The 23,130-nt window shown below is 41.4% G+C and overlaps 2 protein-coding genes across 7 annotated transcripts in view; one reads left to right on the forward strand and one right to left on the reverse strand.

The window, feature by feature from the left end:
- Window positions 1–10,515: 10,515 nt before the first annotated feature.
- On the reverse strand, window positions 10,516–17,531 carry ttc8 (tetratricopeptide repeat domain 8; the record flags this gene model as incomplete). 5 transcript variants are annotated; one of them, XM_083632513.1, is made up of 15 exons in its annotated part: window positions 10,516–10,994; window positions 12,077–12,160; window positions 12,291–12,413; window positions 12,582–12,756; window positions 13,990–14,129; window positions 14,252–14,362; window positions 14,457–14,544; window positions 14,655–14,740; window positions 14,852–14,896; window positions 14,979–15,068; window positions 15,859–16,018; window positions 16,503–16,566; window positions 16,699–16,819; window positions 17,024–17,050; window positions 17,418–17,531. In XM_083632513.1, 15 exons carry the CDS (start codon window positions 17,529–17,531, stop codon window positions 10,878–10,880), a joined length of 1,545 nt encoding a protein of 514 aa, XP_083488639.1. In that variant the 3' UTR covers window positions 10,516–10,877. The 5 variants fall into 5 exon arrangements, with proteins under 5 accessions (XP_083488639.1, XP_083488640.1, XP_083488642.1 ...); XM_083632514.1 differs by lacking the exon at window positions 17,024–17,050; XM_083632516.1 differs by lacking the exons at window positions 14,979–15,068; window positions 17,024–17,050.
- Window positions 17,532–18,583: 1,052 nt separating this feature from the next.
- eml5 (EMAP like 5) overlaps window positions 18,584–23,130 on the forward strand; it is a gene marked incomplete at both ends in the record, with an annotated part of 55,093 nt that continues 50,546 nt past the window's right edge. For both annotated transcript variants that reach the window (XM_083632401.1, XM_083632402.1), the window contains one exon: window positions 18,584–18,780. In XM_083632401.1, coding sequence (XP_083488527.1) covers window positions 18,584–18,780 — 197 coding nt within the window. The remainder of the gene's footprint in view (window positions 18,781–23,130) is intronic.

Here is a 23,130-nt window from a genome sequence, read left to right on the forward strand (position 1 = left end):
GGGCGATCCACATCACACGTGGTATGATGGGAAATGCCACCACCATCGATATAACTGGATATGTGAGATGGAACCAATGAGTATAAAAAATGTGTAATTTCTAAATTGTGTAGTTTAAAAACATCCCTCATGTTGCTGAGGCTTTTTCAGCTACTTTTTCAGTTTGACAGCAAATCATTGTAATTGTATGTGGAGAGACAGCACCAAGTCCTCCTGCACAGAATCTTTCCAAAATAAACCAAGTCCTGCTCAAGAAGTTATTGTCTGTGTGTGTGTGTGTGTGTGTGTGTGTGTGTGTGTGTGTGTGTGTGTGTGTGTGTGTGTGTGTGTGTGAGAGAGAGAGAGAGAGAGAGAGAGAGAGAGAGAGAGAGAGAGAGGAGAGAGAGAGAAAGAGAGAGAGAACATTATTGTGTTCAGCCACAGCTATGCCATTTTACGTGCAATCAAGCTGAATCTTTCAGGAAGTGTAAAGAGCACCCCTAATTAGGTAATTACGGCTGACTAAATGGGCAAAATGGCTAATTAGTAGGGGTGTCACGATACACTAATTTCACGATACGATACAATACACGATATTGGGTTCACGATTACGATATGATATTTTAACAATATTTTTTTTAACAAAAGTAAATAATTTGTATGTATTTATTTATCATTTATTTAACCATGTGAGTCCCGTTGAAATCGAAACCTCTTTTCAAGGGAGCCCTGGGAAAATACTGGAAAAATAGTCTTTCATTTGAAATACACAAAATACAAAACAAATGCTGTTTTTGGAAATTGTTATTATAATAACTAGAAAACAACATGGAAGATAATGCTTCTCTTGCAATAGAATGTGTCACACTGTCACAAACTAAATGTTTGTTGCATGGTGAAAGAAAAATGGTAACACTTCATAATACTGTAACACAAAAAATGGGTAGTTACTGAGGAACGAGCAAGGAACGAACCATTAGTTCATGAATAGTTAATGATTAGTTAATGAGTAGTTGATAGGTAGTTCCTTAATGGTAGTTACTTAAGAACTGACCATTAGTTCCCATGGTAGTTACTTAAGAACTGACCATTAGTTACCATGTTAACGAACCAGTAAGTAATGATTACTTCCTTAATTTTTTTTTAAATATTTCACTAGTTCATGAACAGGTAGTTCCTTAAGAACTGACTATTACTTACCATGTTAGTGCATCATTACTTCCTGCTTACTTTACCATTAGTTCCCATGTTTGTGCCCCCTCAAGTAAAGCAGTACATCTTACCGAGTTGTTAGTAAGGAATGCACCATTACTTCCTGCTTACTTTACCATTACTTAACATGTTTGTGCCCCTCAAGTAAAGCAGTACATCTTACTGAGTAGTTACTAAGGAATACACCATTACTTCCTGCTTACTTTACCATTACTTAACATGTGTGTGACCCCTCAAGTAAAGCAGTACATCTTCCTGAGTAGTTACTAAGGAATACACCATTACTTCCTGCTTACTTTACCATTACTTAACATGTTTGTGCCCCCTCAAGTAATGGTAAAGTAAGCAGGAAGTAATGGTGTATTCCTTAGTAACAACTCAGTAAGATGTACTGCTTTACTTGAGGGGTCACAAACATGTTAAGTAATGGTAAAGTAAGCAGGAAGTAATGGTGTATCCCTTAGTAACAACTCAGGAAGATGTACTGCTTTACTTGAGGGGGCACAAACATGTTAAGTAATGGTAAAGTAAGCAGGAAGTAATGGTGCATTCCTTACTAACAACTCGGTAAGATGTACTGCTTTACTTGAGGGGGCACAAACATGGGAACTAATGGTAAAGTAAGCAGGAAGTAATGATGCACTAACATGGTAAGTAATAGTCAGTTCTTAAGGAACTACCTGTTCATGAACTAGTGAAATATTTTAAAAAAATGAAGGAAGTAATCATTACTTACTGGTTCGTTAACATGGTAACTAATGGTCAGTTCTTAAGTACCTACCATGGGAACTAATGGTCAGTTCTTAAGTAACTACCATTAAGGATCTTTAAGGAACTACCGATTAACTATTAATGAACTAGTGAATGAAAACAAATGAAAAAAATTTTTTTTTAGGGAAGTAATCATTACTTACTGGTTCGTTAACATGGTAACTAATGGTCAGTTCTTAAGTAACTACCATTAAGGAACTACCTATCAACTACTGATTAACTAATCATTAACTATTCATGAACTAATGGTTCGTTCCTTACTCGTTCCTCAGTAACTACGCATTTTTTGTGTTACAGTATTATGAAGTGTTACCAGAAAAATAAAGTATACAATCTATTTCTTAAATAACTCATGCTCAATGGTCCCTAAACTTATGTAATCTTATGTACCCCTTGAGCTGTTTTGCCATGCCAGTAGTAGTCTACCCCCTCACTCATGCGTGTTGATTCTGCTAAATTTGTTCTATTATTATTCAGGAGCAATTATTATTTTATTTTTTTACGATATAATTTTTTTCTGACGATATCGATATCGTGACGTTTCGATATCGCGATATATCGTGCGACGAAATATCGTGACACCCCTACTAATTAGTGCCCAAAATGACTCAATACAGGTTCAGCACCATGGAGAGCTCCAGAGTGGAGGAGCCCACAGGTGCTGCAGAGTGGAGGAGCCCACAGGTGAACGGAGTTCATCGGCCAGTGGAGAGGACTATGGAAACCCTCTGGGGAGGGGTTCCGCTAATATGCTATAGTTTTCTCTTGCAGTTTTCTAAGCAAAATGTTGTAGTTTGGTAAAGGGTACTTGGATTCAGAAATCATGGAAAGGGGGTACTGAAGCCAAAAAGGTTTGGGAGACCCACTGCAATAGAGGACATACAGTTGCCATCACTAACAAACATGAGGGTCTGACTTCAGGGTCAAGAAATCAATTTGACTTAAAGTTCAGGTGATAGAATCATGCTAGGTGTAATAGACAGCAAGTTGGAGAATTGTTGAGAGTTGTCACAGAGTTTTCTTGCTTTTCAGTGAAATATAAATAGTTTGTACTTGGCCTCCTCTTAGCATGTGTTAAAGAGCAATTCAGTAGGAATTCAATCGATTTATTTTCTCATCATGGCATTATTACATCCATAACAGTAAGAATTATATCAATCAAACTGTTGGGTGGGCTGAATGGGTTTCATTACAACTGAATTTTCCAAACAAATACTAGAAGGTATAGTGCCAAATTCTCAGTTCTGAGTTTGAATCAGCCAGTGAATTTTGAGCAGCAAGCCAGTTAAGTGGACTATGAAAACCCTCTGGGGAGAGAGAGGCCAACATGCCAACTCTGAGTGAGGCCTGACTAAAGGGCCAATCACACAGGGATGGGTATTCCACTAGTCACTAGTGTATTGATAAACAGCATCCATTAACACGGTCACCCACACTGACTTACTTCAGTTTTGTCATAAACGCCTCTTAACCATTGGTTGTATGACAGCCAGAAGACTCATTCATTGCACTGCACTGGAAGCGTGCAGATGGATTGGACAGTGATCAGTGGTTGAGGTCTTTCCTAGACATGTTACTGATGGAGGAGGCTGCCACTAACCTCGTGGAGCTATACAACAAGGAACATTCTGAGTGGGCAAAGGTGAGCGAACTGATTAAGAAAATTCCATTCTTTCCAAGACTGGACCCCCAACTAAATGTAACCTGACAGGCCTAAACTTGTGACCTCATTATCCCATGCATACCTCTGTAACACCTCTGTTGTCTTTGTGATTGCCTTTTTTGTTTGTTTTTTGTTTGGTTGTTGTCATCATTGTTGTCAAATGTGTGTGTATAACTATTTGAAAATGAAAAATTACAAATGAAAAAAAAAAAAAATCAGTTTTGTTCTCTTGGGTGACACCTATGGCAATGAGTGGTAATTGCAGGTGAGATCCAAACATTATGTGACAGTCACATAATGCAACACTGCTTGGACTAATTTCAGTTTGTTCGACCATAGGCTACTATAGTAACCAAGTAACCAAAGTAGCTTGAGTTGACAAGAGTTGTCTGGAACCTACAGTAACCTGCAGAGTGAGTCTATTGGGTTAGCTCCGCCCACCCTGTGTCAGACCAAGTTCATAAATGCTGCAATACTGAAAATGCAAAGGCTTCCATCAATGGGCCATATGCTCAATCACCTTTGTCTTAAATCACTATCAGTTAGATAGTGACTTAACTGACATTTATTTACATGAAAGTCTTTGAGAGAGTATCACTTTAAGTTGATATTTTGTATTATCTTTTCTATTGTATAGATGCACTGATGTAATAATACATTAAAATACAATAGCTAAAAGATGAACAATGAAAATATTTAACAAGATATCATCCTACTACTTGTTTATGAGTTACCTGACAGCTATTACATTATACTCCTCATATTATGATTAGTATTTAATTTTATATTTTATTATAGATATTATTCTTATATGCTGTTACTGTCATTGTTTTCTGCACTGAATATCCAAAGTGAATAACTTTCATGTTTTTGAAGTTCTAGCTTAACGTAGCTTAACTATTTATATTTTACTTATTGATCATTTAGACAAGGACATTATTGTGATCACAGTAAGCTTTTGTCTATGACTATTGACTTCCAAGTTGTAACTTTACAAAAGCCATTGAAATATCTAAATACTGACTGATGAGTTGATTATACAGCACATGTGGATTCACCCACCACTACAAAATAGGCTTATTCACCTTATGTAGCCCCGCCCACTTGACCCAGTTGTGTTATGACTTCCTGTTCAAAACACCATCTGTTTTATCTGGTCACTAGTAATGTACTGTCACAGGAAGTGTAAACACAATAGGAAGTAACTGGCTGACCCCTGTGTTGGAACATAATAGGAGAACCATAGAACAATAGGAGAACAAATATAGAATGTACTTCCACAAATCAATCTATCTATCTGTGTATCTATCTATGTATGTATGTATGTATGTATGTATGTATGTATGTATCTATCTATCTATAGGCTACTGTATATCTATCTATCTATCTATCAATCTATCTCTCTATCTCTCTATAAAATTGAGTATGTGGGCTCTGTCTGTGTGTTTCAAGTTCTGTGTTCGGCCACAGCGATGCCGTTTTACGTGCAATCGGGCTGAAACTTTCAGGGGTTGTAAAGAGCACCCATGTGGGTGACCTGATGGAGCTGCATTTTTTAAATTAGGTGATTGCCCTAATAAGCTAATGATGTGATGTCATCAGTGATGTCATCGGTCTGAGGCTATATAAGTGATAGCTAGGGATGGCTTCCGCCCCTGGGCTGTGCAGGTGACCTGACGGAGCCGGATCTTTTAATTAGGTGATTGCCCTAATTGTCATCAGTGATGTCATCCGACAGCGGGCGAGCCTAGGCATCTCGCGCTTTTTAATGAAAAAAGGCCAAATCAAAAGTACCACTTCAGAACCACATCTCATGAAAAAGCTTACAACGCATTTCTTCTATAGGGATGAGAAAATGACCCTACATAAATTGCCTTCACCCTCTGTAAATATTTAACAAATGAACTTGACTTGCTGTTTGTAACACACGTTTGTAATGTGCACATGCTCTATCCCACCCCCACCCCTCTTCGGCAAGTTCATTTTGCAAGTGTTGACACAGGGCAATGTCCTGACAAATCACCTCACTCACATAGGCTACTGCTCTCATCTTGACAGTCAAAATGGAGAGCATAGAAAATTCTGAGAGCCGTTTTGATGGGGCATATAACAAACTGATTTCTCAAGAGGAAATCAGTGCAGATGAACATCCTCTCGATTCTAACCCACGCCACCAACAAGGTAAATTGAGTCAAAAGTTAGAATAAACTTTAAAATGTGATTGAATACTTGCTTAGTGTTTGTTGGTTGCTATAACGAGTTATTAAAACTATTGCATGGCTTTAGTAAACTACTGTTTAAAATCCACTGTATAGCTTAACTAGCCAACATATCAATAGTAAAATATCTCTTGGATATTTGTTATTTTGATAACACTGTATTGCTAACAGTTTGATGCAGTTACCAGCTTTGATTATGATACACCACTCTGTCTAGTGTCCATGTCCATGGTCGGAGCTGGACCCAGTTTGAGACATTACAGACTGTTTGCAGTGAGCCTGGTGCTGCTTGCTGCTCTTTTTTTAGCTGTTGATGTTGGCCTGGGAGTCTATTGTAAGTCATGCTAAGACATACAGTGCAATTACTGGTAGCTTTGATGAAAAGGTAGAACTGTATGAATTGCAACATTATTTTCTATAGCCTACATTGTTTAAATGTATTTGCTCATTAAAAATGCAAATGAAAAAAAAGTTTAATGTTTGGATACAGGATATACTGTGTGTTATATATATATATATGTGCTGTTGTTTTTGTGCTCGTCATACAGAGAGCATTTAGCCTACTTTTGCTAGGTTACTAATAATTATGTGGGGCACTGTACTTATTCTGTAAATATAATTTAAGATAATTTTCAAGAGCTTCCTCAGTGCTGAATCTGTGAATAAATTGCTACAATAACATTGCATGTCTTCACCACTTACAGATGGCAAACTCACAGGTGACCACCTTCCACATGGTATAACACACATCAGCAATGAACTGGTCAAACTCCAAGATACCTACAAGACTGCAATACAAACCGTGGATGAGGCCAAGAAACAGCTGGCAAGAGAGATCAGTCAGCAGGAACTAACCAAGTGGGAGATTGAACACCAGAAGAGAAGAAGCATTAGCTATAAAGAGCAGCTTGACCAAATTCGGCAGAAAAATGCAGCATTGCAATCCCACATCCCAATGAGTAGTGAGTCTTTTTCACTCTGATCATATGTCTTATGAAAAGTTATTCAATGCATATTCATGATCATCCTACCTATACCAATACCACATTATTGCATCTGTGTATGTTTGTGATTGCAATTTCCTTTTGCAATAGAGGAGGGCTGCAGACATTGTTTACCAGGTTGGAGCTTTCTGAACTCACTTTGTTACTACATACCTTTCTCTGACACTATCATGCGCACAACTTGGCATGATGCTAGAGAAAAGTGCAAGAGGCACGGAGCTGACTTGGCAGTGATAGACAGCACGGAGAAACAGGTAGGAATAGTCAACATTCAATTGATATTGCTGTACAAATGCATGCGATTATATATTATTCATTACACTGTATTTCTCTGAGAAGAGGTCATGTGTCACTTACTCCGAGGACTGAAAGAGAAACAGTTTATATTTTTGTGTTTTGCTAGTTGTCATTGAGTCGAGTGATAACTGATCATGGCACCTCGGGATCCATTGACCGCAGTGGCTTTTGGATTGGGCTGAGAGACGTGTTGGAGGAAGGGACTTGGCAATGGCTGGATGGAACAATACTGATTGACGGGTAAGCACTAAATACTACACGATGAAGGAGTACATAGCCATTTAAGTGAGCTTTGGAAAGCCTCAAACACTACCTCATTGGGAGGCACTTCACACTGGTTACAGACTATTGTTGGATGGCAAGGAACAAAGAAACTGTCTCACGCACGCACGCACGCACACACACACACACAAACACACACACACACAAACAAACAAACAAACACAGGTTTTTTGCTTTAGAGCAGCTGTTCATAGGTCAGCCATGGCAACGCAGATGCCCTCTCCAGGAGAGATGGCCTGTGGTCATCCAGCGCTCCACACTCCAGTACAGAGTTGAGGGAGAGGGTATGTGACACATCCAGGGTAGAGGGGTGCAGTGGCGGACGGTTTCTACTTGCCACAATCACACCTGGGGCTGATTACCAATACCTACCTTGATTGTTCCTGGACTACAGAAAAGGTCCATCAGTTAGGAGAGGGGAAAGGTCAGTTAGTTAGGAGAGGGGAAAGGTCAGTCAGTTAGGAGAGGGGAAAGGTCAGTCAGTTAGGAGAGGGGAAAGGTCAGTCAGTTAGGAGAGGGGAAAGTTCAGTTAGTTAGGAGAGGGGAAAGGTCAGTCAGTTAGGAGAGGGGAAAGTTCAGTTAGTTAGGAGAGGGGAAAGGTCAGTCAGTTAGGAGAGGGGAAGGGTCAGTTAGTTAGGAGAGGGAAAAGGTCAGTTAGTTAGGAGGTGAAAGGTCAGTTAGTTAGGAGAGGGGAAAGGTCAGTCAGTTAGGAGAGGGGAAAGGTCAGTCAGTTAGGAGAGGGGAAAGGTCAGTCGGTTAGGAGAGGGGAAAGGTCAGTCAGATAGGAGAGGGAAAAGGTCAGTCGGTTAGGAGAGGGGAAAGGTCAGATAGTTAGGAGAGGGGAAAGGTCAGTCGGTTAGGAGAGGGGAAAGGTCAGTTAGTTAGGAGAGGGGAAAGGTCAGTTAGTTAGGAGAGGGGAAAGGTCAGTTAGTTAGGAGAGGGGAAAGGTCAGGATTTTGGTTTTGTGACCCCTCTTCGTCAATACTTTTTACCCCTCCCCTGAGATTTCTCTTCGTTCAGTTTTAGTTGTCAGTAACGGCGCCCATTGCTCTGCCCAACAGTATTCTTTGTGCTCGTTTCATTTTCGTGTTGCCTCCCCTGCCTGTAGCACACACAAGTGATGATTCATTTTAAACTTTACAGTTGTAGCCATCAATTAGACTGGCTGCACCATGATTCAGAAAAAAGCTGCTCGTCTCTTTTATAAATCCATGTTATGGATTTATAATAACAATAATAATCATCATCATCATCATCATCATGGATTCCATGATAGTAGATGATTTGTAATGCATACTGTTTACAGTGAGAAAGATCATGTCCAAAAAAGTAACCTATCCCTTGCTACAGGTACTGGAATGATGGAGAACCTAATAATATAGATAATGAGGACTGTGCAGAGCTGTTTCCCAGAAGCAACCCCTTCAAGGCCTGGAACGATGCCCCGTGCAGAGAGCCACGCAAGTGGATTTGTGAAATGGCAGCAAACTGAGTTAACACTGTAATTTCATCACACTTCACTCCACCCGATTTTTTTTTTTTTTTTTTTTACATCTTATCAAAAGGTATTATTTTTTATTGTCATGGGCGATCGAGGGGTAAGCACTAAATACTACACACTGTCTGCAACAGACAATTCCTTAGAGCCTATCATTGTGGCTTGGGAAACACTGGATGTCCTGCTGTAGTGCAGGGTTCTGATGGTTCTGTGTTGTGTCTTTCCTGGCATGGAAACAAATTTAAAAATGAAGACCGTTTGGAATTACTTTTTTTTCTGCGTGGGAATAACATTTCCTGCACATTAGTCACAATTCTTCGAGCAATGGTGGCACTACTGGCTGTAAGGTGAGCCGCGCCCCCACACAAAATTCCGAGCCTCCAGAACCCTCAGATACAGTAGTAGATGAGAAGATTGATTTGGCGGAATGTCACCAAGTGACCTCTGACATGCTTAAAGCAAGCAGAATTGATGGGAGATTAAGGTGTCAAAAGGTGAACCGATCCCTCATGAAGGACCTGAAACCTGAGCCAAGAGGGGAACCAGTGAGGGACCAACAGGAGAACAAGAGCACCTACTATCAGTGTGGTGAGACAGGCCACTTGGCCTGGGCGTGTCCTAGGTGCTTGCCTTGGAGTCCATGCCAACTGCCTCTTCCACTGAGGAGGGTATGTGACACATCCAGGGGAGAGTTCATGGGTGCAGTGGTGGATGGATTCTACTTTCTTTGTGCTCATTTCATTTTCGTGTTGCCTCCCCTGCCTGTAGCACAAACAAGTGATGTTTTATTTTAAAGTTTACAGTTGTAGCCATCAATTAGACTGGCTGCACCATGAAACTTTGGTTTGAGAAGTGGGGGGGGGGACACAATAACCCCCCTTGAGGTGAGAGGTTCAAGGGCCCCCCTATGAAAATGGCTATGCCTGTTTTTCCCTCGCCAAAACTTAGCCTAAATTTGGAGTGTTATTTAACCCCCTTCCAGACAAGCTAGCCTCTGAAGGGCTGGGGGCACAAAATCTGGATTTTAAAAAGAGGGGGGAAATTTGGCCCATGGCACCATGAGTCAGAGAAAAAAACACTTCTCTCATATATAAGGCATTCATCATTTACAGTGGGAAGGAGATAATGTCCAAAAAAGTAACCTATCCCTTGTTACAGGTACTGGAATGATGGAGAACCTAATGACCAGTATGGTGAGGACTGTGCAGCTTTGTATCCCAGAAACAACCCCTTCAAGGCCTGGAACGATGCCCCGTGCGGTCATCCACTCAAGTGGATTTGTGAAATGGCAGCAAACTGAGTTAACACAGTAACACTGTAATTTTACCACAATTAACTCCACCTTAGAGATTATTTGACATCTTATAAAATCGTATTGTTTTTATTGTCGTGTCAATATTAGTTGATACTACAAAATGGGAAGGAAGGTTGGAATACCAAAACCACATCTGACATTATGAAATGAACTATAAAAAGATGTGCCAATCAATTCACATTGATTGATAACAAATATATTATTTTCCATATCAGTGATTTACTATGTACATATTACTATTACACACATGTGTATGGATAGCCTACCATTTAATAAATTACTAAAAGCTACTTCAGGCTCAAAATCATTGCAAGCAGCTATTCAATGATCTTACTTACACCAGGAAATCATTGCCAGATGGTTTTTTTTTGTAGTGCCTTTTTTAGAGCACGTATTACTAACCTGATGACACTATAGTTGTTCAGTACAGTACAGTTGCTCTCACTGTTTGTTTGATAAAGTTCACTTTAGTGTTTATCTGTGTCGGAGTAACTTCAAACCTTACTTCTATTATAGCTTTCAAACTTTTGAAAAGATCATCTCCTGAAGTTTCATGTCTAACACTGTTAGGTGTCTGATATCTGATGACTCGATCATTCACACCACACCTTGCTTCCTAAGCATACAAGTCGGAAGCTCACAGCTCTGCAAAGTGCTGGCGAAGTTGTTTGAGAAGCTGCTTGGTGTCGACGTGCTCGGGAAAGGCATCCTCAGACCTTTGGGCAGCAGTGTAGCTGCTCTGTAGATCTCCAATCTGGACACAGACAAAAAAACAACACTTTGGTATATTATATCATACATACGTTATGTCTCTTTAGGAGTAGAGGTGTAACAATACGTGTATTCGTACTGAACCGTTTAGGTACGATGCTTTAGGTTCAATACGCATTACAAATGGAATTAATCTTTCACTGCTGAAGTCTTCTACAAGGATATCATGGTAAACTAAAACAGACGAAAAAGACGCAAGGTGTAAAAAGCATTGGCGTAAATTGAAATACAAATTTCAACTAGACTGTATAAATAAGAAAATAAATAAGTAAAATGAATTAAAATTAATTAAAAATGATGGGCGTCCACCGGTAGTGTAGCGGTAGATTCCCTGCCTACCAACACGAGGGTCGCAGGTTCGCGCCCCCGTGTTACCTCCGGCTTGGTCGGGCATCCATACAGGCACAATTGGCTGTATCTGCGGGTGGGAAGCCGGATTAAGGGTATGTGTCCTGGTCGCTGCACCAGTGCCTCCTCTGGTCGGTCAGGGCAGAAGGGAATAGCGTGATCCTCCCACATGCCATGTCCTGCCGGTGAATCGCTGTCAGGTAAAAAGAAGCGTCTGGCAACTGTGGATGTGTCAGAGGAAGCATGGTGCTAGTCTACGCGCTCTCCCCAGATCGGCAGAGGGTGGAGCAGCGACCGGGGCAGCAGGGGGAAAATTGGTCAAGTACAATTGAGGAGAAAATGGGGGGGGGAATTAGAAAAAAAAAGTTAAAATCAAGGAAATGTCTCTGGCATTTCTACTTTTTTGCTGTATTTTTGCTGTATCAAAAACATACTGTGTCATATTAAACCGAACAGAACCAAACCATGAATTTTGTGAACCGTTACACCATACTCTTTAGTCTTGATGTTGAAAAATGTGTAGTATGTATATGATGTATGTAGCCTATGTTGTGTGTAGATATATAATAATGTAGTATACTGTACTGTGATGATGCTATGTATGAGACATGCTTGTGTGATAAGGGACTATAAACATAACTGAACTGAAACATTAGGATTTGCACTGCTCAGATGTTCCTATGAGTGGAATAGTAATATGGAATAGTAATAGATTACCTTTTCAGAAAGAGTGGAGAGATTGAAGTGCGGCTCATACATGTGAGGGGCCAATGATGCGGCTGTCTGCAAGAAGGCTTTTGACTGGATGCAGCAAAAGATGGAACAGTCAATCATTAATACAGTGTCAACAGTATAATATCATATTTATATTTACATGTGAAATATGATCTCATATTTCATCTTTAAACAGTGGCTTGAAAATGTTTTTCACCTGTTCAATACGACCTTTGCGCAGCTCGAGCACGGCAAGGTTGTTGTAGGCCTCGGCATGGTCATTATTAAAAGCCAAAGCCAGTTTAAAGCACTGATAGGCCAGTGTCAAGTCAGCTATGCCCTGTAAACACAGAGAAGAGACACTTTGTACTGCGTGATAGGGTTCTATTTGTACGAGGCAGACAGTCAATATTTGATTTATTTTTTGAACTGCAAACCACATAAAGAGGCAGGACATACTATGACGTGGTTGAGACATCAGCAATGTTCTCTAGGATTCCTAACTCACCACAGCCACATGTCCTATGTTGTACCAGACATCCGCCTGCTCTTCATCATTGGCCACCAGAGCCAGAGCCCTCTCAAATGAGGACAGAGTCATGTCGTACTGCTGGGCGTAGAAGCAGCACAGGCCCAGGTTGTTGTACAGCTGGCAGTTATACACACCCATCTGGAGCAGCCGTCTAGAAAATAGGAAAACATTTTGCATATCTACTACTGCATAGATAGGCTACAACTTTTCGGACATTAGGGGCCCTATTCTCCCACAGGCCTTAGGCGCAAAAACTGGCGTTAAACGCAAAAAGACGCGCCTTGCGGCTGCCTCGGTAAGATAGCAACATGGTTTTAGGCCCCGAAATGCGCTTTACGCCAAAGAGGCGTGGCGCAGTGCCAGATTGGGTGTTTCGGCCTTAAATACCGGCCTAACGATATCTTCCCCCCTGGCGTTAATTTAGCGCTTAGCGCTTTTCAAAACCAGGGCTTATTCAGTGTGCCGGTTATAGGCTATTGTAATTGCGCGGAGCTCTCCTCTGCCATCTCACTCTCGCCCCTGTCATTCAGAGGCTGTTCTCTCCCCCCCTCTCTCTCTCTCTCACTCCCTCTCTCGCCCAGCACAAAGACTAGGGATGTTCATTTTGAAAATTTCACAACCCTATGTGAAACATATATGTAACCTAGGTGGTATATATATCCCACGCAGATGTAACGTGATTTAGATGAGAGACACCCGCAACACGGCTGTACTGTGATGTCCACTGACTCCACTCCAACAAGACTTGGCTTACTTCACATTCACTTTTACAATAAAAACACATTTATGCAATGACTTTAAATAATGTAGGCTATATTTATGTGCATCATCTGCAGCACTGGAGAAGAAAAGGTAGCGAGAGAAAACGGTATCATTCTAATCTGGACAAACTTTCACCAATCTAATCTCATCATGACATAGGCCACATAGGGATAGGCTATATTTTTCTAATGCATTTAGAACATTCTTTTCACTTTGATCTTGCTATAGTGTAGCGTATTTACATGCTTGCAGTATTTAAACTGCAGTTAGATTGGTTTGAGAAGCATAATAATCTGGAATATTATATATGAGACAGACGGGAATGAAACAGGGAGGGGGGGAACTCAGAGCGCTTCGGTCGGCTTTTCTGACCCGGACTGGATCGCTCTGTGGAATTGGAGTTTAAAAGAGAAGCTTGTGATGCGTTTACTGCACTTCTCCAATGAGCAGGTAGTGCATCATTTTACACTTAAAAGGCGTGGTTATAATGCTTAAGGCCGCGTGTAGCGCCAACACCAAAATATCGAGTGGGCCGATCCACGCCCACCAATCTGCGCTGCGCTGGGCGCAGTTTATAGGCCGATGCAACGATAGAGCCCTAGATTCGTGTAATATTTCTGACCTGTAGAAGCGCAGGGCGATCTCAGGCTGGTCGGTGTAGAAGTGATTGCTGCCTATACAGGCGATAGCTTCCACATGAGTGTTGTCTTGCTTCAGAACATCTTTGTAGTACTCTGTGGCCGAGGTAATGTTGTTCATCTCCTGTGAAAAGCATCACATTATTATATACAGCAAATATGGCTGGTGTATTTCTTTTGGTCAAATGTTAAGTTTTAGAGTGGACTAAAGAGTCATCTATAGTAATGATGACCGAGGTGACATGCCTCATGTATGCGAGCGATTCCTGTTAGGAGAGTGACCTCGCCTGGGAAGTGGTCCAAGCCTTGCTTGAAGAGGTTCAGTGCTGTTATTGGTTGATCCAGACGCTGATACACCTTTTCAATGAGAGAACAGACAAGTTCATCCAGGATTTTCTATTGTACAACAACTTTGTATGTGATGTGTTTGCAATAACATCTCCATTTCTACCTTAGCAAGGTAGAGGTATGTATCCACCACATCTTGGTGATTGAGAGCTGATCGAAACTGTTTTTCTGCTTCTCGATATAAACCAAGTCTGGAAATGTCAGAGACAGTTACATTATGTGGATAATCAATAAGAGATCATATTTTGTGGACTAAGCATCTGATATTACATCAACAATTAAGTTTATAGGTTACACTCACCTGTAGTAGCATTTTCCTAGTTGGACTTTCCACCACCAGTCCTTGAACTGAGCATGCTCAGTAGCTTGAGCAGCCAAATCTAAAGCCTGGACACAAAACATTTTTGCTGCATGGAAAACTGTCAGCAGTCTTGCAATGTCAACTAATTCCATATGTCATGTTCATTCAACAATATTTGCTTTGTTACAGCCACTTACATTTTTCACATCATTTTCATGATGGAAGATGTACTCAAACAATGTCTGAGGAGGGAAAAGATTGTTACTGACCTCAAAAATATGGACAGATGTATTTGCATCAACTGGAAATCAGTCTCACTCTTACCTTGGATAAATTGGGCTTTTGGGAATACTTGGACAAATTTAGTCTTGATAAGTTTATAAATGGTCCTTCTGGATTGGTTAACATGGAGGCCTGGGGAAACAGTGAAACAAAATCTTATTCAACATGAGCATATCTTTTGAATTGAAACATACAGCTTCTAACATCCAACCAACAACTCCCTAAATATATGTTTCAAATAGTCAAGTTATAAATTATACTTAATTAATATACCTTATTTGTAGACTATTTTTAAAGCAAATTTACAAAAAGTGCTTCACAGTTAGGAAAGTAAAAAGTGTATAACAACAATACATAAAATAATGATATGCAAGTCCTGTAATATAAATGACAGAATAAGTGATATATTGGCCAAACAACAACAATAACAACAACAATGTTATTCCCTCCCCCACATCCCCCTCTGCTCCCTCCCCACCTCCTCCCTTTCCCTGCTCTCTCCCCCCCACACATTCCCTGTTCCCGCTCCCTCCTCCCCCACATCCCCCCTGCTCTCCCATTACTACTGTAATTGCTATTGTTGTGTCAGCTAGATTTAGCTAGACATATTCTCTGCGAAGTCCTCTGAGACATGCTTGTGAATTAGGGCTATACAAATAAACTTGACTTGACTTATTGTTATTATTAATAATAATAATAATACTGTATAAAGAAATAGGTGAAAACACTACAAAGAAATACATAATCACAGCACAAATGTCACAGTGGAAACAAAAAAGGAGTTTATAAATGTCTGATTTGAAAGATAGTGATTTTGTGAGCCTGATCTCCTTGGCCAGGTGCTGTGTTTCCAAAGTCTAGGAGCTCTAACGTTACTGATAAAAGCACAGGGACTGCAGAGATTTCAGTCATATTTACTCACTGTTCCCAGACGGACATATCTCCCAGAAGCACTAGTGACCGGACGAGCAGTGCTTGCGGTGCGGGGGGTCTTGATGGCCTGCTCCATCGTCCCAGGTCTTCCCGACTGTGTGCTGGGTCTCACAAATCCTGTGACAGGCCGCCCTGACTGGGTCATAGGCCTAACATGAAGAGGAAAAAACTCAGATAAGGTCTCTCTTTCCATTTCCTTACCTTTATTCACTCGCTAAAAATGTACACAATGGCAGATTTCAAGACCTCTTATAAAAGTGTCATAGTATACGAGAGATCAGCTGAGCAGCATTTTGGTAAACAAACAGCGTCACTGGGTGGCAAACGTCAATGGAGCCTGAGTTTGAGCGTCTGACTCTAGCTGGCTGACCGTGTTTACAATTTAAAAACTGCGACAGTTCACACAACATTAACATTATACACAACACAACATGCATATATTATACATCAAACTCTTGAGCTAATTCTGCTCTCACTCAGAATGTCAAAATATAAGCGATGTGATGTATACTTTCTGATATTAACGTTTGTTTAATCTCATACTTTTACATTGTAACTCATACTAGTTAACTGCCGCAGGGTTGCACATTTTTGGGTGGCTGTGACGTCACGCTGATTCCTCCTATACAGTACCTGACAGCCGGTGTGGGACCGCCGCCATGACTTGTTCCCGGGAGTCTTAATGATGTTCCAGGGCCTGGAAGAGTGCCAACTCTTATCAGTCAAAATACATTTTACGACAACTTCTACAATATTTAGTTAAGTAAACGTGTGAATAATTAATTTGTAAGTTTGAAGCACTGAGGAAGAGTCCAGAGGCCAGACTTACGTGCAACCTGAGCAATAGAGCTCTCATCCAGCATCATCTCAGCAATCCCCTCCTGGTCTACCTCAACTTCATCTATGTATACCATCTCTGTCAGAGCACGGGTTTTCAAACTCCATGCAGCCTATGAAACACGCGCGCACGCGCGCACACACACACACACACACACACACACACACACACACACACACACGCACACACAAAACGTTAAATCATAGAAAAGCCTTCAAAGGGCAATTCGTACTTGGTATACATGTTACAGTAAGGACCAATGTTGAATTTTCCAGTGATGAAAAGGGACAACAGAGAGGCACAGTCAGCAGGTTACCTCTGAGATAAGTAAGAAGCCAGCGTCCTTAAGACAGCATGAGTTATTGAGAGAAAAGGGCGAGAGTTGAGGACAGTTTTGCATACACAGAGGAAAACAAAAATCAAAGCAAGACATAAGGCGGAGGAAAACAAAGTGAAAATGTAAGACATGTAATGTAGTGGCCAGGAAGCGTCAGCTACAAGGAAGGACTGGTGATTCTGGGACCAGTAACGTTGGCTCACGTAACTGAACTGATGATACTAGCTAGATCGTTGCTTCACTACTAACGTTAATTATGATTATACATGACCTGCTACAGCTAGCAAGCTAGCCAGTAGCCACACAAAACGGGAGCTTTCCATTGGATTAGAATGCTAGGCTAACAGGGCTAATCACACAACAGTGACGTTACCTGGTCGTACGGGCTGTCCTCTAATATTTTTGAACAAATATCAGAACATTGTTGGAACTTTCGCCTCCGGAAATAGCTCCATGCGAGAAACAAAGGGTCCATCGTTACTTCCATTGTTTTAGTCGAGTAAAGAAACTGTGCAGTGGAAGCTGGTGATTAGCTAGCAAGCTAGCATTAGCTCTTCAGCGAAGGATGATGGCGAAGAAGCTTCCTCTGTCGCTTGGCAACACCAACACGGGAGATGGGAGGTCCTTTACTACAGGAATAAAATAAAATAACTTTAGAAGAAAAAAGTCAACAAAAGAAATTCCTACGTGCCATCATTGTAGCACCAATAATGGGGCTCCTAACTAACTAAACTAATTTATATCATCGACAACAATAAAAGTGAGTGTTCACTGACACAATGTGGCTCTCAAATTAAATAACACTATGTGTAATACAACGTCAGACAGAACAGGGGGCGCTGGGATACATAAAGTCAAAGCATAAAAGCTTCTATTCACTTCTCCAATGTGCATGACATGCATGATGTGAAAGGTTGAAAATAAATTAGTGTTTTACTGCTACTAGGCTATATAGGAATGTTCGATGTGCAGGTGAGATTTAGGATGACAACAAATAAAGCATTTGAGAGGTAGCTGTGTGCAACATGGATCTATTAACTTAGTGTGCAAGCTATATACGGTATATGTCAATGGTGCAAGCCCATCTTTCCTGTATCGTGCCGTCCGATATTGCCTCGCCGTGACGGCAATGTCCTCTAATTGGTCGGGCAGTTGATCCGTCATCGTCGTGTGGGCGGTGCTTGCGAAACAACACTACAGCTCCATCTTTGTAGGATGTGACAAGACGAGCTTTGATCTATGTCGAGGAGGACCGCTAGCCCGCGGCTGCTGGAGTACAAGTAGATTCTCACTATGAAAACAACATTAGCCAATAGATAGCTAATTTCACAGAGAGACAGAGGCCTTTCATCTGGTAAAACAGCAGACTATTCTTATGCACATGACCCTCAAATGCCTAATTTCAGCGCTGCTCTCGCCGGACTGGTAGAAACCCAACGGAACTAATGGGGCACACAGGCTTGAAATAAATCCTTTTTGGTGAATGACACGATATCAGATACGTGTTATTAGCAACAGAGACGCGGAAGTCGTGCGGCCATGGCTGACAGGACTGCTCCCAACTGCCACCTGAGACTGGAGTGGGTTTACGGATACCGGGGACACCAGTGCCGCAACAACCTGTACTACACCGCGGCCAAGGAAATTGTCTATTTTGTCGCCGGTGTGGGAGTTGTGTACAACACCCGGGAGCACAAGCAGAAATTCTACCTGGGACACAACGATGACATAATCAGGTATAGTGTAACAGCGTAACAGCACACCAAAAATACCCGTGAACTGCTCGTTTCAGCACCGCGGACAGCGCCAGGTTCAGGCGGCTCATAGCGAATGCATTGATAGTGTTGGTAGGTGCAGGTGGTGTCATCTTGTGCAATGTAACGCGATCCTAATTGATATGACCTACAGGGACCCCCCTCACATAGCCCACCTTAAGCCCCCCAGTACTGCTATTGTTGCACAACAAATAACTTTTTTTTCCTTGGTGAAGTTAGAGTGCTGGCACTTGCAGAGTTGTCATCATCAGTACGTGTTTCATCACCTGCTGATTGTGGACACATCCCAACACATTTTTTCCGGTTTTGCAAAGCAGCAGCCAAACTATCTTGTCCATCTATAACGAGGGAACACTATCTGATGCTAAAGTGTGCTGCTCAGCCACTTGGTCACACCCTAAAGGTCGGGTTAACCTCTTGTGAAAAGGTCTAAGATTCACATCTTTCTCTCAAGATTACCCTGCATTTCAAATGTGCGCCTTAGGATGCCACCCGAGAATGACCCTAGTCTATGTCCAACGCTTCAGTGCTTTTGTTGACATTGTGTGGGTTGGCCTGGAGATGACTAGCATTATATACTGTGTCGTTAGTCAGCTGGCCTCCTGCTCCATTATTAATTCAACTACAGAGACACCAATGTTGCGCTGCCTTGTGGGTGAAGCCAGTGCCTCAGTTCAAACGCTGAGCTGGAGGAGTCGTTGATTGAGCCATATATATTGAGCAAAAATAAGCTGTACTTTACATTGGCCATCTTTACATCTGCACTCACTACCTCAGGCCATAGAGTGAGGATTCAGTCTTGATCAATTTGTTGTGAGCAGTTTCATGTAGGAACTATTTTCTTTTCAGTCTCATGTAGGAACTAGCTTGCAGCTAGCGCGTGTAGTTTGGTCAAAAGCAAATAGTTCCTCCATGAAACTGCTCATAACAAGGTCTGTGGATTATCTTGAGTAACGGGGTCATGATTTCTGGAAAGAGACATTGCTGTTGAGTTTATCAAATGTATTTCTTTGGCACTTTGAGCACCACAAGCCGAGTGCCATCCACTTCCATTGTATTGGAGAGAAGGCAGAAACTCTGCGGCCGATATCTCCAAAACTTAGGCAACTAACACAAAACGATATAGATGGATAAATAGCACTACAGGTGAGAGGGAATATATGTATTTTGGATTTTAGGGTGAGCTGTTAGGATGACCACTTTGAGTGTTTATTTTTGTCAGCTGTCTTATTATCTCATGCTGTCTCTTATTGTTGATGCTTGTGAATCTCATTGTATGATAATGGCACATGCAGGGCAGATTCTGAGCAGAATCAGTGCTGTATAACTGTTGGACTAATCTCACGTTGCACTAACTGAAGTGGAAAAGATACAGCCCCCACACTACGATTTAGATCCTTCTCACCCTCCCTATCTATCTTTCCCTATCTCCCTCTCTCTCTCTCTCTCTCTCTCTCTCATATCCCTTTGCCTATAGTCTGTTTTCATGCATGCTGCTAAATGACCTATTTTTGTTTTCTACATATTATCAACTCAGTGTTTTACTTGATGAGTTAATTGCTGTCCTTGTCTCTCCATCTTGATTTTTATCTTGCCCTGCAGCCTCTACTACAGTCTGCTGGTCTCCCAGTCTGATGTAGAGGAGCTAATAGGCAGGTTTTCATATGAACGAAAGGCTAATATCATCCTTGACAACTGACGAGGACTCCAAATAAACTGTGCCACTGCCCAGTCTGCACTGTATTAAAGTGGTGCTTTTAATATAGCGGTTAAGTGGTTAATATGCTGAAGAAGTTCATGTACAGCATGTCTGTAAAATGAGTACATTACTCTATTAATTATTTCCTATTCTTTCGTCACACCTTTCTGTTATTATTCCACACATTGACTGTATACTATTATTATTAGGATTATAATTATTATGATTATAATTATTATGATTATGATTATGATTATTATATTGACAGTTATTATTTCCATTAACAGTGATTCCACACTGTTCCAGCATTAGAATTTATTAGTTTATGTCTGAAACTCAGAACCTGAGGCTGCTGCTAAACCCATACAGAGCACTGTCCATGCCATGCACACACACACACACACACACACACACACACACACACACACACACACACACACACACACACACACACACACACACACACACACACACACACACACACACACACACACACATGCACACTTGCAATTAACTGAATTGCTAAAATATGTTTAAAGATTGACATGAGTGAACAGCACACACAATCCAATGCAATGCAAGAAGGAAAATATGGAGGCAAAATCTGGATGGAAGATGCATGTATTTGTGTTGTCAGGTTTTATTTGTGAGTGAAAAGTTGTGTAGGAGGAGGGAGGGAGGGAGGGAGGGAGGGGGTATTGGACTTCGTTCCTTGGTGAGTCACATTCATCCTTATCCCAGAAGCAAAACCTCAAAGTCAGGGCAACCCTCTGTCCTCCTCACTCACCAGCTCTGATTCATGGCTTCAGTCTTCAACATGCCTCTCTTCCTGGCACCCATCTTTTAATCCAATTGGGTGCATTAATTTCGACTGTCATTTTTAATCCGTGCCAATTTGTGCTCTTGGTTAGAGGGTGAGAGATAATGAGAGGGGCCTTTGGTTGGACACAACCAGGCGTTACAGATTGTGCCACATTACAATATCTTGTTAACTTTATGATAGGCTGTGTCCAGAGTTATAGATATACCCTAAACCGGTAGGGCACAAATGCATCAAGTAAATGTCAATCCATAAAATAAATGTGTCACGTGGCAGACAGGAGTCTCACAGCAGCAGTGATGTAAGTTAATGGTGTAAACCAACCGTGCATGTTAACACATTGAATGCCAGCCATGTTTTCATTCCTGTAGGTAAGTTGTGCCAGGGGTGTTTTTGACGATTCTGGCTCATTTTAGAGACAGCCGAGGATTCTTTTCTGTTAAGAATTCATGAACACCAATCATCTAAAAATAACTAATAGAATGTGTGCTTTCTCTGTCTAAAAGAGTTAGTTTGCAGAGTTAGTAGTTATGTAGATATTAGCCGTTGAGTACAGCATGGTTTCAGCGTCTGGAAATTTATTCAGAGATAAATGGCTTTTTGTGAAACAGTCACTTTAACCATTCATTTTTGGCATCAGTAAGACCGTCAGACATTCTAAACAATAGTTTTGAACAGTAATTTCCTCCATAACAACAGGAAACACCCCTCTCATTCACCCCTCTCATTTAAACTCCTCCCTCCGTGTGTCTTCTCCTCCTTCCTCCTGGCTGTACAGCGGGCGTGTCAGAAGCGCTTTTGCTGCTGCCTGCCTGTGTGCCTGCCTGCCTGCTTGCCTGCGTGCAGACGCTCCTTGTGCGAGTCAAGATGGGCCGGGGAATGCGTGGGCGATGGGCAGATGTTGATTCTGGCCTTTCTGAGGTGTTTCAAAGTGTGTTTCACCTATGATCTATTTTGCAAATCGCTCTCCGCTCTCTGTGTGCTGCTGCCGGTGCGCGGCCGCTCTCAGGCAAGACAAGTCTGTTACTGTAAAATCGCCACGGCATTTCCTTGAACGGCTTGGTCCCGCGGCAGTTTTTTCTTTGATTTCGGTCGTCTGGGGGAGCACTGTCAACACTTAGTGGGTCGGTAAAATAGATTATACACATTATCTTGCTCCAATAGTGATCTCGAAGATGTAAAAGTTGTTGATTGATGTACCACCGTCAAAAAAAAAAAAATGTTTATGTAAGACGAGTAAACTCGGCTCTGGCACTTAAGCGTTGGATTATGTAAGACGAATTATTTCGGCTATGGCACTTAAGGTGTTAATGTGCAAGCTAAAGTCAAAAGTACAAAAAAGACAAAAGTGTTTCTAATGCCTTTATGCATTGTTCAAGATAACCTCGCAGTCCATTACAGTGCATTAACATGCATGGAATACATTGATTTTCCAAAATATTCCTGTAGCCAAAATCAAAGCCATGCATGTTTTGACAGATGACTCTTCTTTATTGTCTCGTCTAGATTTGTGGATTTGTGGATCTGAGAATTCTCAGATGCACAAATCCAGAGATAGAAATCCATTCTCTTTTGTAGTGATGCTGACTAGAAGAGACTTGTGGTTTGTTGTGATCTATTTCCTCGAACATTCTCTTTAGCATGCACTGCAGTGTCTACTTCCCAGTCTCTGTAGAGAGTCAATACCTACTACAGTTATTACAGTTATTATTCTGTCTTGTTCATGAACCAAAGTGCTCGTAACCCTTAACCAACGTAACCAACAAGAAAAAGAAAGGAATAGGTCCAATAA

The sequence above is a fragment of the Poromitra crassiceps genome (assembly GCF_964638095.1).
Source record: "Poromitra crassiceps genome assembly, chromosome: 3".
NCBI lineage: Eukaryota > Metazoa > Chordata > Actinopteri > Beryciformes > Melamphaidae > Poromitra > Poromitra crassiceps.